We start from the raw sequence: 18,505 nt of genomic DNA, 5'->3' as shown, positions 1-18,505 counted from the left end.
ACAGCGGCCAAGACTTTCAAAACCCGGTGCCCAAAGTTAGGATCCCAAGTCTGTATTTGGGTATCTGCATAAGCGACCTGAGTTTCAGAAGCGTGAAGCACCCAGCCACTCTCATTGAGTTGGGAAGCATCTTAACGCAGGGACGTTGAGCTGCAGTTATATATGGGTGTGGCAGAATTTTTGATTTTTTTTTTAAATTTTGACAGATAATATCAGTGTTAATTTTTTAAGCTTTTTTTATTATTTTATCAATCTTAAATGTTGACAGTTGCAAGAAATTACGGGGTGGTCAGACAATTTATTTAATGACAGTCGACGTTGAGATTCAAGAAGGTAAAGTTTTATAAGGGTTCAAACACAAATTTCACCATTATTATTGATGGAAACTTTGTTCCATTGGTTAGTGTGCGTACAGTGAAATGGATGTTCACTAATTAAAAATCTAATCCTTCCAAGGCTAGTTATATTCATGCTGGGATGTTTTCACTCTTGAGAAGCGTACCGGAAAAGTGGATATTATTTCTGGATACACTAGCGTACAAGACAGAGGTAACCTTTCAAAGGAGTGTAAAGGGGTTAGGTGCCAAAATCCTTTCAACAGTGCCCAAGATGACTTTCAGCAGAAGTTATAAATGTCTCCTTTAGGACGCTTTGCAAACTCCAGCCTCGGTGCTTAATAAAAAACACTTCTTCCTATAATGCTAATGTCAGGTTGGGAGAAGGGAGTAGCTGTCAGTTGTTTGCACAGTGGTCCTAACTAAAGTGCAGTTCTGACAGACCAAATAGATGGGGTCAATTCTGGAGGGGGAATTCAAGCGATCGAATCCCACATGGAAATATTCTGCACTGCATACAACCAGGCAGTCACTGTTCAGCATTGCTTTCCTATCTGTTCATTTGTTTAGACAGTGGAAAACGGAAGAAGAAAGGTACTGAAATGGAACAAATTGACTGCACCCCTCCTGAACATATCTTGCCTGGTGGCAAAGAGAGACCCCTCTGTGCCCTCCAGCCCCAGAACAGAGAGTGGAAGGTAGAGTTCTCTTGCATCTTTGAAGATGGCCATCTGGGCCACTCTTGAAGGGACACATTCTGGGATTGAAAGTTACATTGAAGTGACCTTTGGGACTTGCTCTGTTGAGTCCTGGACTGGTGGCTGAATCGTTAGCACTGCTAGGCCACAGGCATAAAGTTCAAGGTCCAGTATTCTGCACACAGACTACACGGGATAGGTGGATCGCTTTATAACAGTGACCCATTGTCTTGAAAGGGTGGGGGGAGGAGGGGAGAGCTTCTGTTTCTAGCCCTTGCAAATTCAAGGATACTGGGGCTTCAAATTGCTTTAGTCTAGTTACACTGGTGCTTCCCATACCTTCCCATTTGGATTCCAACACCGCTTTAGCAGCTGCTGTTTTGAGAACCACTGCGTCAAGAAATCCATGCCTTCTACTGTCTAAAGCCATTGGGGATCCGCTCTTCAACTATGGACAAAGAGCAGTGCTCTGATGCTTGGGTGTGAGATGTAAAATATCACATGGGAAAGACTTGCAACGTGTTTAGTGGGTGTATACTTTCAGGACCACTAACTTGGCAAGCAGTATTCCTGGGACCGGTGGGGGTGGGGGGTGTGAGAGAGGGAGAGAGAGAGCTTGGACATGGAAGTGTGTGCATTCTAGCCATGTGAAGTGTGTTCTGAAACGGGGGATCCACACTGATGGAAGCGCTTGTGTTGTATGCTTCACAGCCTTTGCAGTGCCTAAAAGTCTTGACCATGAGTGGCTGGAACCCCCCACCTGGCAACCGGAAAATGCACGGAGACCTCATGTATCTGTACGTCATCACTGTGGAGGATCGACACGTTAGTATCACTGCGTCCACCCGAGGATTTTACCTGAATCAGTGAGTAAATATGACTCTCATCCTCTCCCCAAGCTAGCGAGTTTGCCTTAACTGGCTTAAAATGAAGTGTGTCTTTGTCTCAGTAGTGAGTAGCCTAATATAATCCTGCATTTATGCAAGATCCTAGGTGTTGCCATTCTGGATCGAGCTATTTGGTCAAGTCTGGTATCCTTCCTCAGCAGTAGATAAGTGCCTGTTGCTTTAGAAGAAGGTAACACTTTCTGTTATGCTCCAAGCGAATTTTGCAGTGCTGTTTGAAATGGGAGGCAATTCCTTCCTGACCCCTGTGGTGACCATCTTATGCCTTGAAGCATATGTCTACCCCGGCCTTGCAAAATCTGGCAGTTGGCCAACCCAGGCATAGATTCTACTTGCCCACCCTTTACCACGACTGTAGATGGTGTTAAATAATGAGGTCTGTGACTAGAGCTTCTAGGTGCTACGTTAATGCAAATAATAACTAAACTGATTGTGTTGCACTTGCTGTAGGTGAGTAGAATTTTGCAAGGCTAGCTAATCTCCTTGGCAAATATGATTGATGGGCTGGAAGATTGTAAGGTCCTAATTCATGGAAGAAACCATTGTCAAAAATAGAACCAAACCCCTTCACTTAGGAAGAGAACATACACGTTGAGCCTGTCTGTGTCCTGCTCTCCTTCAGAGGGAGAGTGAGCCACTGAGACTAGTGAAAAGCCAGCTCACAGGAGAAATAATTGAAAAGAAGCTTTCATTGGTGCTCTGTAGCCAAAATCTGTCAAAATCTGTCAATCTGCAGGGTTGAGGCTAGGAAAGTAAAGGTTTAAGCATGTGCATAACTTAACTCTCGTGAGTAAAGTGTCTGATTTTAGGCCATGAGAATGCAGGTTTGGTTGCCCACAGTCAAAATGAACTACTCCTTGAGCTGTAGCTCACGAAAGCTCATGCTCAAATAAATTGGTTAGTCTCTAAGGTGCCACAAGGACTCCTTTTCTTTTTACTCCTTATAAGGGTTTCCCAAAATGTGGCCCGCAGACCAATTGCTGGTGAATTGTGGCAAGATCTGGTTCACGTGGTCCTCGTGACTCCACCGTTTCAATTCTAACATTCCATTTCTTGTCTGGATATTCCATGAAAGAGCTATTTAAAAAGAGCAACTGCTGCTTGACTATGAGTGGATCTGGGAGGCAGGTCGTCCCGATTGAGAAGGGAGATGACTCTTAAGAGGTGGTCCATGTGCTCACAACACTGGAGAAGCCCCGCTCCGTGAAATCCACCCTTCAAGCTGGGAAGGGAAAAACATAACTCTGGTAAAAAGAAAAGGAGTACTTGTGGCACCTTAGAGACTAACCAATTTATTTGAGCATGAGCTATAAATTGGTTAGTCTCTAAGGTGCCACAAGTACTCCTTTTCTTTTTGCGAATACAGACTAACACGGCTGTTACTCTATAACTCTGGTAGTGGCTAGACTGATTCTAGGCACATTTGCTGCCCCAGCTATCAGGATGCAGGCTCAAGGATGCTGATTGTGGTTTACGTGGAGGGAGTAGATAGCCCTCAAAGGAGCCTCTTACAGCCTATCTGACCAGTAGAGAACATGTCACAAAGGTCTCTGTTTTGCAAATCTTGTGGGTTTTTTTTTTTCATCTTGAGCCATTTCATATGATGTGTAAATTAAAAGCTGCCGAAATGCTGCCACTTTATCTTGACAAGAGAGTGGTATTTTTATTTCTGCAATAACAGGAGCTTCTTTCTCTTTGCAGGTCGACTGCCTATAATTTTAATCCTAAACCTGCCAATCCCAGTTTTCTCAGTCATTCCCTGGTGGAACTCCTTAACCAGATCAGCCCGACCTTCAAAAGAAATTTCTCAGCTCTGCAGAAGAAACGGTAGCAGCAGTGTTTCCATGTTGAGCTGCCTTGGCTTTTCTGATTGGTTAAATTGTTTGGTGTGAGGCTCAGATATTTGGCTTGCTGTCTAGGGGATTGGATGGTGCTGTCTGTCTCATAAAGCCAGGTGTTGACTGTAACACTCCCTGCTTCATTCAGAGCTGGGGGATGCTTACTGGAAGTTAGATGAAACTTTGCATTTTTGTAGCAAGGATCTCCAAGCTTTTTAGGAATCATTACAAATGGGATCTCTGTGAGGTAGGTAGTGAAATCCTCGTTTCAGATGGGGAAGCTAAGGTGCAGAGCTGAAGTGATTTGCCCAGGGTTACTCAGCAAGTCAGTGAGAGAGGAACCCAGGAGTCCTGACACCTAATCCCATTGGCAGTTTTTTCAGAAACCATTAGACCACTTTACATAAGCGCATGTAAACCTGTTAGCATGCATGTGATGTAACATTAGCGTCAGTATCTTCTCAGAGGCCTGCATTATGGCTGGAACTTACGGAGTTAAGTTCCTTGCCACTGCACTGATCAGGAATCTAATGTCTATGCCTGTGTACAAGGTTGGGATCCCGGGAATAAGTGGGAAAGGGACACCCCTTTTTCTCTTGGGGCCTTAACCTCCAGGAAAGGTGGGACTGGAGGAACAAATGCCCTCAGGAATCTGAGTGTTTGCATAACCTGGAGCAGATATCTTGTTATGATTGGTGTGCCTAGCCAGGCACCAAAGAGTTAATGTAAAGCTTTACTGAGCTCTGTAATAGTCCTTGATAGCCCTTATCAGTGGGCATTCTTGCATGGGCATAAAGAAATAAGACTAAAACCAGTGTAATATGAGGAAAAGTATCACAGGGTGATTTTGTTTAAAATAACTACTCTCCTGTTCATTACAAACCTGCAAACACACATGCATGTGAATTTCCTGTAATTCTGTAAAAAGAAAAGGAGGACTTGTGGCACCTTAGAGACTAACCAATTTATTTGAGCATAAGCTTTCGCGAGCTACAGCTCACTTCATTGGATGCATTCAGTGGAAAATACAGTGGGGAGATTTATATACATAGAGAACATGAAAAATGGGTGTTACCATACCCACTGTATTTTCCACTGAATGCATCCGATGAAGTGAGCTGTAGCTCACGAAAGCTTATGCTCAAATAAATTGGTTAGTCTCTAAGGTGCCACAAGTCCTCCTTTTCTTTTTGCGAATACAGACTAACACGGCTGCTACTCAAACCTGTAATTCTATGTAACTTTTATTTTGTATTATTACATGCGCTAATTGTTTTATAACTTTGTCCTTGCAACAGGGACCCCCCCTTACCTGGCTCCCAAACAAAACCTGTCGTTCTTTGGAGAGTCCACTTAATTAACTGCCTGGGCTCTGCAAAATAGCAATTGACAGGCACGTTATATGGCTTTCAAAAGTCTTGCATCTGGTCTCATTAGGGAGATAAGTGACCCTCTACAAAAGCTAGAAATTAGCCGTGGCCTGAAACTCACCACTGTGACTGTCTGGCCATTTAAAAAAAGTGATTAGTCTGTTGCCTGTTGAGCCAGAAATGAGTACAGATGGGATTCGGACACCTACTGAGAGCAGAGAAGCTACCCAGCAGACCATTAGGTGATGCTTGCTTTTTCGCTTCACTGGCGGATACGCTGTGTTTTTGTAACAGTCCACGTGGGCCAGGGCTTAGCACAGGCATGATCCTAGCTCCAGCGTACAGAGCTACAGTGAACTAACACAGCTGTAAGATTGGCATGGGGGGAGGTGTGACTGGAGAGCTTTCTCCAGACAAAGCTAGCTTGGTTCCAAGAACAAGACTGAATAAAATGTACCAAGCCCAGTTTATTCTCCACGTTGCTGTTTGAGTTTTAAGTTCTAAAGATGTGGCCAATTCCAGATCCGATGACGCTTGTTGAGCTGGCTGTGGTCCCTTTATAGGGCTGATGTTGGCTCTTGTGGATGAGCTTTTGTTGGGGAGGAGGAGAATTCTTGTAGTGTTCGCCAAATCTAAAGTCCCCTTCAGTGGAAATAATCTGATAGCTGTGAACTCCTGCCTAGGGTTCAGAGGCATCCCTTTGAAAGGATAGCCACCCCCTTCCAGGTATATAGTTGGACGGCACCCCAGGCAGAGCACGCCATGGACTGCGTGAGGGCGGAAGATGCTTATACTTCAAGGCTGGGCTATGAAGAGCACATACCTGGACAGGTATATCTAGCTGCGCTCTGTACTGCTGTTGATGATGGTGATGATCCTCTTAGTGCCTGTCATAAAGAGAACTGAAAATTGCTTACCAAGGGATAACAACCTCCCAGTATCCATGTGAAGCAGGGGGAGAATTAACCTCCTCATCTTGCAGGTGGAGGGACTGAGGCACAAAGCAGCAAGTGTCCTGTGCAAGGTGTCTCTCAGAGCCAGGACTCCTGACAATCTAGCTGCCTTCTCCAACCACTAAATTTGCCTCCTGTCCTTCTACCTGGTAGAATTATCTTACGGCTCAGATCATAATGTTGCTCTGCACATGGACCTCTCTTGAGAAGTATCTTTTGCAGCATGAGTGGGTTTTTTTGTTTTTGTTTTTTTGTTTAAGCCTGATCCTGCAAAGGCTTATATACCCATGTTCAACTTCACTCGCTGTGAGTAGTCCCACTGAAGTCAGTGAAACTACAAAATTAAGCTTCGGCAGAACTCCTTGCAGGATCAGGACCTAAATGACTGGCTAGTTATCCTTCAAAAAATGGCTCTGGGCACTTCGCTTGAAACAGCCCTTAGGGGTTAGATCCCCAGAGCGTGATGGCGCTGGCCCTTAGAATGTTGAAAGTTCCTTGGGGTTGCAAAATATTGGTTCTCTGCCCATTTGTAATATAATTAAATCTCCAATACGCTGGCTAATTAATTCAGCATTGCATCGCATTAAACCCTTTGTTGATATTCCAGCTAAGCTGCACTGGGTAACTGGGACAATGCAAGATCCATCACAGCTTGCTGTTTAAATGAACTTTAGTTGTGAGCATGCTGCGGGTGAGGAATTTCTTTTTAAATGCCATGCAACTCTGACTTCATTTGTCTTTCTGATCTGGAGGGGGGGAATAGACACCCGCAAACTAGCGCGCGCAAACGCCCCTGTTTCACCTGAGGCTTGCCCCTTTCAGACCAGAGACTGGAATGAGGAGTTGCAAACCACACGAGAGCTGCCCCGCAAGAATCTGCCAGAGAGGCTGCTGAGAGAACGAGCCATTTTCAAGGTAATTTTGGGGCAGGGGATTAGACAAAATTTGTAGGTAATCCATTCCCAGTCCAATTAGAGACCCACCCTGGGCTGAGTGAGCGCTTCGCTCGAGCTTTGTGGTTTAATCTTTATAAGCACAGATGCTTTGCCTGAGGCTTCTAAGATGCAGGCCAGGAGCTTTGTCTTCATCTCTCCCCATCTCCCAAGCTGATGGGAGAGACTCATTCTCCTGATCTCCCTGCTCTGCTCGTGTTGCCAGCAATGATGCAGGCTCCTCCCAGCCCAGTGCTGCTGTTTCCTGCCACGCAGCCTTGCTTTGACAGGGCTGGGGCAGGGGAGGCCTTCAGCAAATGGGGCCGGTCAGGGATTAGCTCCCGTCAGTCAGGTACCTTCCCACAGGAGCAGCCCAAGTGGCCAAGCTGAAGAAACTGGGGCCAGTCCAGAAGGTGTTCAGTATCTAAGTATCGGCCAGACTCGCAAGGGTGAAAACCGCTATCCTGACCCCGTTGGCCCTGGATAATCGTGAGGTGGCGGCCGAGGGGATTTCGGGCGGAACAGAGGGCAGGTGCTGGGAAGTACATAGTCAGTGGGCAGCCTGCTCTCTTTACGCAGCTCTCTCCTGCCTTCACACTTCCCTTCCCCTACCAACGCGCAGGTCCACAGTGACTTCACGGCGGCCGCTACCAGAGGAGCCATGGCCGTCATCGACGGCAACGTCATGGCCATCAATCCCAGCGAGGAGACCAAGATGCAGATGTTCATCTGGAACAACATTTTCTTCAGCCTGGGCTTCGACGTCCGCGACCACTACAAGGACTTCGGGGGGGACGTCGCCGCCTACGTGGCGCCCACCAACGACCTCAACGGGGTGCGGACCTATAACGCGGTGGACGTTGAGGGGTTGTACACGCTGGGGACCGTGGTGGTGGATTACCGGGGTTACCGGGTCACGGCCCAGTCCATCATTCCAGGGATTTTGGAGCGAGAGCAGGAGCAGAGCGTCATTTACGGGTCGATAGACTTCGGCAAGACAGTCGTCTCTCACCCCAAGTACCTGGAGCTGCTGGAGAAGACCAGCCGGCCCCTCAAGATCCAGAAGCACAAAGTGCTGAACGACAAGAACGAGGAGGTGGCGTTGTGCTCGTCCGTGGAGTGCAAAGGCATCCTGGGCAACGACGGGCGCCACTATATCCTCGACCTGCTCCGCACCTTCCCCCCCGACCTGAACTTTCTGCCGGTCGAAGGGGAGGAGATGCCGGAAGAATGTAAGAAAATGGGATTCCCCAAACAGCACAGGCACAAGCTTTGCTGTCTCAGGCAGGAGCTGGTGGACGCCTTTGTAGAGCACAGGTGAGCTGAGCGGGGTTTCTGCCCCCCCCTCCCCCCCCAAATCTCTCCCTGCTGGAGAACATCAGCCTCGGCCGGGGTGCGTGCGGCATCGTTCCAGAGATGCTGCAGGCGGCTGCGTCTCACAAAACTTCCGTTCGTGTGCAGCTAATATTTCCCCCTTCAGACGCTCACTGAGCCCTTTGGAGGCAGGAAAGGGTTATTATGTACATACAGGGATCACGGCAACCACCCTCTAGGGCGGACCGTAGCAGCCGCGCGATGCTGCATGCTGGTTACATGGGGGAACGAACGAAAGCACCGTATCCCGTGGGCGCTGCAAGAGGCTGGGAACTACCTGAGCTGCCACGTGACACGAAGGTTAACTCTCTGCCTTCTGCCCGGCCGCCGTGGGGTGGTCAGGATCTAGATTTCCCTCGCCGTCTCTAACCGGGCGGCCTCTTGCTGCGGTGAGACGCTGCTTCAGTGCTGACTCCAGGAGCAACATCACCAGCCCCACTTCCTGCTGCAGCGAGGTGTTCCCTTGCGGGCTGCCCCATCCTTACGTGCTCGGCTGCAGCCCTGCCAGGCCAGCAGCCCGGGGCTGGCCTGATTGCAGGGTCCTGCCACTCGTTGACCCATGTACAGTAGGTAAAACCCCATCTGTATAGGTCTTGGATAAGGGCTGCTGCTGTTCTTGTAGCAACCCTGTGCTCCTGGACCTTCTGAGATCAGAAGTGGGAGATAAAGAGGGTCCCCATGGCTATATCCTGTGGCGAGTGGCAGAAAGCAATGTACCGACTGCGGGGAGTTAATTTCTCAGCATGATGGGCTAATGAACAGTGCAGCAGCCCTATCCCCAGTAGCAAATGCGCCTGACCAGTGGGCCAATGTCCTGTCAGGGGTCAAGTGTCGTACTGCTCCACTGGACTATGACATGCCCTTGCAGGGTTCAGATGGGCCATCTTTAGCCCCTGTGATCTTATGTCTCATAGGGAAAGAACAAGCCTTTTGGAGTATCCTCTAGTCTGGTTGTCTCGCTCATTGGGGTTATTTTGCTGAATGCTGCATTCTGTTCGATCTCTCCGTTCCTGTCCTGTAGATATCTCTTATTCATGAAACTGGCTGCTCTGCAGCTGATGCAGCAGAAGGCCAACAAGCAGGAGAACTCGGGCGTGCTGGAAAACGGGGCTTCCGTAGAGAACGGAACAGGGGGAAGCGAGAAATCGGAATCGGATGATGGTAAAATAGAGGATAACGTGACTGGATTAGATCAGGTTAAAGAGCTGGCAGAGACCATTGCATCTGACGATGGAACAGGTACCCACTCCTCACGCACCAACAATGGCCCACGCTTTTCCCAGTAGCTTTTGGATTGGGTCACTGATCAGAACGGCTCCAAGTTGGTGGGTCACAATAAATGACTGTGTGCCGTCGCTCAGACCGGAGCGCCATGCCTTCCCCCGTACTAGCACTTGAGTATTTACCTGGCACTGTTCACACACTAGCAAATTAACCCTCATGGCATGCCTGGGCAGGGATTAGCAACCCTGAAACACAGTGGGACTCTGTCAGTGCTGGGATTGGAATGTGGGAATCTCTGGTCTTTGCCCTGTTCAGTCCACTAGACTGCCTCATGCCCTTTCCCGGCCACTCAACATACGAGAGAGACCAGGTGGGGAGGTAATATCTTTTGTTGGACCAACTTCTGTTGGTGAGAGAGAGAGAGGCTTTCGAGCTAGAGCTTTTCTTCAGGTCTGGGAAAGGTACTCACAAGTGTCACAGCTAAATACAAGAGTGAACAGAGAGCTCGGCATAAGTAGGCTCCCAACATGCGGAAAACACCGTCGCTCTCGTTCGGAAGCTCTTTGCCATGGCTGTTGTGCATGTGGGTGGGTATTTTCAAAGGGGCTTTGGGGGAGGGGCTCCTGAATCCCATCCAAAATTAATAGGAATTGTGCCCCCAACTGAAAGTCCCAGAATTACTATTTCTTTGCATGGAGAGATGCCCTCTCCCTACTGTACTCTATGCCCTTGTCTGAGTTTTGTGGTCTGTAGCTGTACCCCAAACAGTATTGCGCTGCCAAATGCTTTACAATGGCCTCTTGCAGAGCAATGCAGCAACATCACTCCTCCATAATAAAACTTGCCTCTTGCTTTAACGTCTGCTGTTGGCTGTCTTTAGAATCTGCATGACTTTTTTTCTAACTCTTTACCAAGTCTGTTTCCTCTCTTACTCAGTGGATCCCAAAAGCAGAGAGGTGATTCAAAATGCCTGCAAAGCCGTGGGCTCCATCAGCGACACGTCCTTTGACATTCGGTTTAACCCGGATATCTTCTCACCAGGTAGGGGCTCGAAGAGATGGCCTTGAAACTGTTCGGCATATAGCGTGGACTCCCTTTCTGCTCTTGCTAATAGTCACAGGGCCTGGGGCAGAGCTCTCCACGCTGCGCAGAAAGATGTGACGTAATTGTTTGTAATGCTTGAGCTACCATGTGTAGGCACTGAGCTGCCTCCCCCGAGTAGTCCACAAACACTTGCTAGTGGTCTGGAGAATGCTGGCCTGGCACATGGAGCTGGCTCTCCATCATCCCAGCTGCTAGACCACATTAATAGAGGTGGAAAAACACATTAAACGCTATCCTGATATTGTCCATGTAAACAACTGCTGTGGCTGGCATTAGATTTGCTGCAGCCCGGGGCTGAAGCCGGAACCAGAGGGCTTCAGCCCTGGGCAGCAGGGCTCTGGTTACAGCCACACGCACCATCACCCCTGCGCCCGGAGCTTTAGTCCCCCTTCCTGGGGTCGTGCAGTAACTTTTGTTGTCGGAAGCAAGTTGCAGTGCAGTGAAGTTTGAGAGCCTCTGCTCTGGCAGATCACAAACCAAACCTGCCTGACCCGCTGTAAGCTGATCACAGCTTGTCTGTATGAGTCAGGATCCTCGGGTATGTCTGTTGGTGACTAAATTAGAGGTTAGATGCTGGAAACGTTTCCTCCATGCGGTGTTTTCTCTTTGGGGGTGAGTGTCCTATCCCCATGGCCTGACACGGGCTGCGCACGCACGGTCAGAAGCAGCAGGATTTGACCCTGTATCTTGGCCTGGATATAAATGCAGTAGAAGCCGTGTTCAGCGGAAATCCACAAGCACATTTTTAATGCTGATGGTGAAGACAGGGCTGGTGCTGACTCTGCATGGGACGGCCGCTTAAAGGAGGTTATTTTAACCCGAGTCCATCTGATGGAAGGACTTAAGGAGCTTCTAGTGCTTGCAGAATTTGTCGATCTTTCTGACAAAACATGCCCTCTCTCATTTCATTGGCTGTAAGCGTGCACGGCACTTTGGAATGTGGCAGACAAAGACAAGAGTGAGTGGGTGCAGAACGGAGCAAAGCAGCCTGTAACAGACCCCGCCTGGGTCATGGTTATGCCAGCTGGCATGCTCTGCAGAATTGATAGGTCTTAAAGAGCATCTTTATAGCGGGAAAGGGCAAAGCACCCTCTGTTTACTGCCCCCTGCTCTTGTATGTATATTTTGTGAATTAAGGTTTTAGTCTGTCCTTCCGTTTCTTAGCTCTTCAATTTCCCTCCTAGGTGTTCGTTTCCCTGAGTCCAGCAAAGAGGAAATGCAGGATCAGAAGCAGTTGTTAAAGGATGCTGCTGCTTTCTTACTGTCATGCCAAATCCCAGGCTTGGTAAGGCACTGGGAGTTGTGCTGATCTCCTCCATCAAATCTGGCCAGTCAGTGCAGCTATTTCTCATCTTAAACAATGGTTGGATTCTGGTGCTGGCAAATGGAAGTTGTGAAGTACAAAGAACAATATAAACATCTCTGGTGGTGTAAGGAGAAGAGGGGTTTCCTCTTTCACGGCCCCTAGTTTAGAAGGGAAAATGTGCCACGGAACAAAGAACTTGATCAACAGTATTATAAACCTTTAGTAAGAGATGGAGCCAATAAATGCCATAAGGCTGACAGAGCCCTGCAAGTCACTCAGTCTGACCCTTAGCATCCTGGATATATTACTGTTTAATCTAGCCCACTTTGAATCTGCTGGTGACTAGATTCCCTTGGGAAGTCCATCAGTTGCCCTTAACTGTTAAATATTTTCTTTATGTGTAGCTTAAATTCCTCTCATCATAAATTTCACCCTACTACCATTTTCTGAAGCTGTAAAATAATCTTTCTTCAGTTACAGTATCCTGGAAATTGCAAATGAAACAGACCTATTGGATCACCCCAATCACTGTTCCAGCCAGTGCAGGGGATTGTTTCCTTGGCGTGGCACTGACCACGTCATGTCTGCAGACAGGAACTTCTGAATATGAATTCAATGTGGTAGAGAGAAAGCTATGTAAATGCAATGCTAAGATGCACTACAAAATACACAGTAATCTCAAAATGCAACAGCGAAAATATTCTCTGCATGCTCCCCTGCACGCTGACCCTGCATGTATTGATGGTGACTTAAAAAACAACAATCCCACAACCCAACAACAACCAACCGGATTTGTCCCCTGTTTCTTTTTGCTAGAAATGAAAGGCCTATGGAGAGGGTTCTTGATTTTTTTTTTTTTTTTTTTTAAGAGGTCTTTCTAATTTTTAGTGTAAGAAATATCTGAAATGACAAGTCTGCTGTTTCCTGAAGGCTTTGTGGGGGGCAGATACTTGTGTGGGTGGTGTGCAATCATGTGCTATAACTGAAGGGTAGAGCTGGTGAATCTTCAAAGCTCTCTTTTCTCCAAAGTGCTCGTCAGTGACTGGAGTTGACTAAGGTGAATGAAAATCTCTTCCTGTATCAATTGCTTGGCTTTCACATGCTTCTGATGTCCTCATTTCACTGATTCAGTATTCGTCAGAACTCTCAACGCCCAAAACTCAAATCTTAAAAATGAAAAAGAAAAAACGCTGACAAAAATCAACCCTTTGCCCTTATACCAGAGTAAAATAATAAAAAAGGGCACGAGCTCAATTTTTTTTCTTTGTCGAATAGTTAGTCTACAATGAGCAGCATAACTAGGGATCAAAAATACTATACAACTCTGTGCGTGCGCGTGAACTAGGTGACAGACCTGTGTAGAGCTGCTGTGTAGACACCTCCCACCCATTCTCAATATGTGACGGTAATTTGCATAAATGTATTTAAAACTCAAGGGGACACATTTACATTTGCTCATTGTTCATTGTACTTCACAACTTCCATTTGCCAGCGCTAGAAACCCGTATCTCTGCCCCCGCCCGGGGCCAACCATACTTCATTTTTTTGTCCAGTCCCTTGTGATTTGTAGCGCGCATGGGAAATGTGGTGGTCTCCCTTCCTGGCTACTGAAGGAAAACTCTCTCTCGTTTCTCCCTGTTCCTCAGTTGGTAGGTTCACACTTGCAGGAGGCTGGTTAAACAGCTCCTGGCCAGGTGCATTTGCACAGCATTCCCTGATACAGCCATGCTCCTCCAGCCATGGGCAGGCATGGCCTGTGTCTGGATTCCAGGCAGAGGAAGGGAGGACGCTTATCAGATATGTGGAGCTCCTGAGAATCCTGTTTGGGGCAAGAGTTCCTAGGAGCCCCAGTCAAGAATCAGGGTCCTACACGCTACACCCCCCACCCCAAAAAGATCATTGCTCTGAAACATAGAGCCCAGTCTGAGAAAGGGACCAGATTTTCAGAGGGGCTCAGCCCCCATTGAGGACCACGAGAGCTAGCGGGTGCTGGGCACTTTTGAACACCTGGCTCTGAGTGTCCCCTTTCTGGCCAGTGGCTCCTTTCCCCTAAGCTCCATGTGCTCTGCAGGTGAAAGACTGCCTGGACCACACCGTGCTCCCGATGGACGGCGCTACGTTAGCAGAGGCCATGCACCAGAGGGGCATCAACATGCGCTACCTAGGCAAAGTCGTCGACTTCATCGCCAAGACCCCCGCCTGCCCACAGCTGGATCACATCTATGTAAGCGTCGGGTTTCGTTTCTGATTGTGCCACTGGGATAATGGGGGCCTGGCCACATTCCAACTCGGCTAATTGCATTCTGTCAACCTCTGTGTAAAAACAAACAGCCAGGCTTTGACACCGTGTGAAAAAGCCTTTGATTGCAGGGGGTGGAAGGTATTACTCCCGTATTCCTGTTTTCATTATGGTTAGGGAGGATAGGTGCCCTGAGGGACCATAAAACACTTTGGGGTAAAAGGCATTGCCGATTGGTCTAGGAGAGCCTGTGTTTTTCGGGCCATGCAATGTCCCCCAGGGGCCCTGGATTGAATAGGAAGGATGTTGCTTGTGATTGGTCAGGAGGTTACGCTGGGGCCTGATTCTGCCACCCTGGCTCACATTGAGTAGTGAGTATATCGCTCCAGGAATGTCCCATTGGATTGGGGCCCTACATACTACCTTCCCGTCCTGAACAAAGAGTTCCCTGCCTCCAAGAGTTTACAGTGTAATTTGCAAAGTAGGGTACAACTCTGCAGTAGTAACAATCACAGAATTGGGCCCTTTGTCAATATGGATCAAAATACATCTAAAAGCAAAGTGTGTGTGTGTGTGTGTGTGTTTTCCCTCTATTGACTAATTTTCTTAGTCCCTGCTCTTTATTCCTTTGGGTAGAAAATTGGAATCAGCGAATTGATCACTCGATCAGCCAAACACATCTTCAAGACATACCTTCAGGTATGAGCGGCTGTCTAAACTCTTGCCATGTGATGTTCTCGTTAATGGTTTTTCAGAAATAGAAGCTGTTTAAATCTGTTTTCTCATTAGCTAGTTCGTGGATGTTGCTTAGCAACTGGAAGTAAAATCTCATTAGGCCTAATATAGGTAGAGACCTGGTACAAGAGAAAACAAGTTCCCACTTGAAGGAAGCACTCCCAGAGGATTATCATTCCACGCTTTTCTGCCCCAGAATTTCACTGATTACATTGAAGGTTTTTAAGAGTGAAATCACAGCTTGTCTTGCTTGTAAAACACTTACTCTGCTTAAGCAAACTGTAGTGCTTTTGACCTCCAAAGATGCTTGTTTATTACATGAATGCATTGTTCCAGAAGCAAAGAAATCTATGCTATAAGAATTCCACATTATAATCTCCAGATCCGCAGCAATTGTTCATTCTCGCCAGCCCCACCCCTTTCGAAGTTTTATAGAAACTGTGCATGACTTTTTGTGTGGCACTTCACGCATGTTTGTTCTGTTGCTCTGAGACGCACCATCCTGGCAGACCTTCCCTCTGTCTCTCTCGGGCGAGGATATTTGCCACACAGATGGGATTGGATTTCCGTTAGAGTTGGATCAGATTGATGCATGTGTAACACAGAAAAGGTTCCACAACTGACTTCAGTATCTTGCTGCAGGGCGTGGAACTGTCTGGCTTATCGGCAGCCATCAGTCACTTCCTCAATTGCTTCCTAAGCTCCTTCCTAAATCCAGTTGCCCATCTCCCTGCTGATGAGCTGGTCTCCAAAAAGAAGAATAAGAAAAGGAAAAACAGGAACCTTGGGAATGCTGATAACACTGCCTGGGCCAGCATGACCCCTCAGGAGCTTTGGAAGAATATTTGTTCCGAGGCAAAGAACTACTTTGATTTTCATCTTGAATGGTAAGTAGAATGATTTATCTTTACTTCCCCTTCCTTTTGCCGGATTTCTCTTCCTCCAAATGGCAGTAGCTTTATTGTGAAGGGTGCCTGTATTGTTTATAAAATCCCTTAAGCTTTGGAATCAGCTTTTAAAAAGGTTTAAGTAGCAGATGGGGAGAAACCGAGGCCGGGTGGGTGTTTGAATTAGGATTACAGGTGAAATTTTAAATGAGATCAAATTCACGAGGCAGCGATATCTCAGAAGGTTGATTCAGATGGCACAAGCTGCAGAGGAGATAGCGTGAAGGATAGAGGCAGGGACAAAGAATCCAGCCTGAGATGAGCAGAGGGAGAGAGGGGAGTAGAGATTTCATGGTCGTGAGTTAGGCAGGCGTGAAATCTGTGGATGTTCCTAAAACAAAGACAGATCTTAGCCAGACTCTGAAATGAAGTGGTTGCTGGTGATATAAGACGAGTAAAACACTTAACGGACGTTTTTCAGAGTAGCAGCCGTGTTAGTCTGTATTCGCAAAAAGAAAAGGAGGACTTGTGGCACCTTAGAGACTAACCAGTTTATTTGAGCATAAGCTTTCGTGAGCTACCGCTTACTTCATCGGACGCCATCCGATGAAGTGAGCTGTAGCTCACGAAAGCTTATGCTCAAATAAATTGGTTAGTCTCTAAGGTGCCACAAGTCCTCCTTTTCTTTTAACGGACATTATGAATCAATAAAAGATGTTTTCAAAACAAAATCCCTGCACACAAGAAATAAGTCCTAATTAGATGGTTGAATTCACGGTTATCTCTCGGGCATCAGAGAAACTGAAGATTTTACTGCAAATAAGGAAAAGGCTGAATCAAGCAGCCCTATTGCTAAAGCTTAAGGCAGGGGAAGGGAAGAGATGCACGTAGGACTGACGTAAACGAGCTCCTTGCTTGCTGATGTTTGGCTGCACCTTCTTTGTTGATTAGCTCCTAACTATACCGGGAGGAGTACTTCAGGCACGCCCTAGGTGGATACTCTTGAGTATAAACTTACCCTAAGATCTTGCCTCGCTTTTTTTGCAGTGAGAATGTTGACCAAGCAGCAGAGGTGTGCAACCTCCAGAAAATCACCCTCCTACGTGAGATCTCCCTCAAAACTGGAATCCAGGTAAGAGCCAAGTCCTCCAGCTTTCTTTCATCACTTTCTCCAATGGGGAAACTCACTAAGAGGGGGCATATGTTGATTCAGATCACAAGGTCTTTCAAAAGAGGATTCCCACCCCTGGCCCTTCACTCCTCCCCACAGATTTAGTGCTGAAATGCCAGTTCTAACCCCGCAAAGGGATTTTATTTAGTTGCGTTAAGGGTAAACCTGCTATATGTAAGAAGATTGGTCTGCTCCAGTCTGATAAGTCCTTAGGCCTGTCTGTGGTGCTGGCCAAATGGCCCTGCACAGTATGAAGTGAAACCGCTGCTGTTAGGGGGAATAGGGTCAACTCCTGTCTTACAAAGCAGGACGATGCTGTCCTCCTTACCGAAAACAAATGGCTCCCGTTTTTAGATTTTGTGCCAAGATTCAGCTCGGATGGCACCTGACTGTAGGCTATAAATCCCTGCACGTCAGGGTCCATAATGCAAATGCTGGCACAACCCAGAGCTCAGCCTCTCCGGGGTGCCGTGACAACAAAACAGGGGTCTGTTTGCTGCAGGGGTTTAATACAGGCAAATGTTGAGTCGTCCTTCCATGACAGACCTCCACCGTGGCCCTCTTTCAAGACACTGCCCCACATCTTCATACATAAACCAACGTAAAAACAAAATCCAGAGGGCAGCTAGCAGTGTGTGCATTCACACTTCCCCTGATTCTTCTGTCTGTCTGTGACCTGGCAGCCAAAGCTGCTGGGCTGTCCTGGGAGGCCTGATTCTCTCCTCAGTTACACCCAGGTAGCCCCTTTTGGACTTCAGCGGGGCTCACACAAGTGCCACTGAGGGTAACGTTGGCCCCAGGTGTCCATGAAGGGCGTTGGGAGGGCTGCACAAAAGGAGGAAAGGCGCTGAAAGATGTTGCCTTTGGTTTTTGGTTCCTTCAGATCCTTTTGAAAGAGTATAACTTCGATAACCGGCACAAACCCACCTTCACAGAGGAGGATATTCTCAACATCTTCCCGGTCGTGAAGCACGTAAACCCCAAAGCTTCGGATGCTTTCCACTTCTTCCAGAGCGGGCAAGCGAAGGTCCAGCAAGGTACGTGCTGCCTCTTCCCTTTGGGTTAGTGCTGATAAACACTGCTTTGTACCCTGGCCTTGCCTAGCCATAGTGCAGACGCTGACAGCATGGTAGGCTACCCTGTGTCGATCACTACGCCTAAACTCTGTTCTAGGGGGGCCCCCTCTATGGCAGGGGTGGGTAAACTCTTTGACCCGAGGGCCACGTCGGGGTTCCAAAACTGTATATGGAGGGCCGGGTAGGGAGGGTTGTGCCTCCCCTGACTGCCCCCCTCAGAACCCGTGACCCATCCAACACCTCCTGCTCCTTGTCCCCTGACCGCCCCCTCCCAGGACCCGCTGCCCCTGTCCACACCCCCGCCCCCTGTCAGGCCCCCCAGGACTCCCATGCCTATCAACTCCCCCCTGTCCCCTGA

The 18,505-nt window shown here is 47.8% G+C and overlaps 1 protein-coding gene across 2 annotated transcripts in view; it reads left to right on the top strand.

Moving 5' to 3' along the window:
* The window catches only part of CLUH (CLUH binding protein of NUMT mRNA), a 55,410-nt gene that overhangs the window by 26,712 nt on the left and 10,193 nt on the right, over positions 1 to 18,505 (top strand). For both annotated transcript variants that reach the window (XM_077836479.1, XM_077836478.1), the window contains exons 5-18: positions 906 to 1,033; positions 1,745 to 1,899; positions 3,640 to 3,765; positions 5,830 to 5,977; positions 6,922 to 7,014; positions 7,654 to 8,348; positions 9,427 to 9,644; positions 10,566 to 10,670; positions 11,918 to 12,018; positions 14,111 to 14,263; positions 14,915 to 14,977; positions 15,656 to 15,900; positions 16,948 to 17,032; positions 17,955 to 18,108. In XM_077836479.1, the coding sequence (XP_077692605.1) occupies positions 906 to 1,033; positions 1,745 to 1,899; positions 3,640 to 3,765; positions 5,830 to 5,977; positions 6,922 to 7,014; positions 7,654 to 8,348; positions 9,427 to 9,644; positions 10,566 to 10,670; positions 11,918 to 12,018; positions 14,111 to 14,263; positions 14,915 to 14,977; positions 15,656 to 15,900; positions 16,948 to 17,032; positions 17,955 to 18,108 (2,469 nt within the window). The remainder of the gene's footprint in view (positions 1 to 905; positions 1,034 to 1,744; positions 1,900 to 3,639; positions 3,766 to 5,829; positions 5,978 to 6,921; positions 7,015 to 7,653; positions 8,349 to 9,426; positions 9,645 to 10,565; positions 10,671 to 11,917; positions 12,019 to 14,110; positions 14,264 to 14,914; positions 14,978 to 15,655; positions 15,901 to 16,947; positions 17,033 to 17,954; positions 18,109 to 18,505) is intronic.

This window comes from Eretmochelys imbricata, chromosome 17 (genome assembly GCF_965152235.1).
Source record: "Eretmochelys imbricata isolate rEreImb1 chromosome 17, rEreImb1.hap1, whole genome shotgun sequence".
In the NCBI taxonomy this organism is placed as follows: domain Eukaryota; kingdom Metazoa; phylum Chordata; order Testudines; family Cheloniidae; genus Eretmochelys; species Eretmochelys imbricata.
The sequence above is the reverse complement of the archived record's forward strand: the minus strand, read 5'-3'. Positions and strand labels throughout refer to the sequence as shown.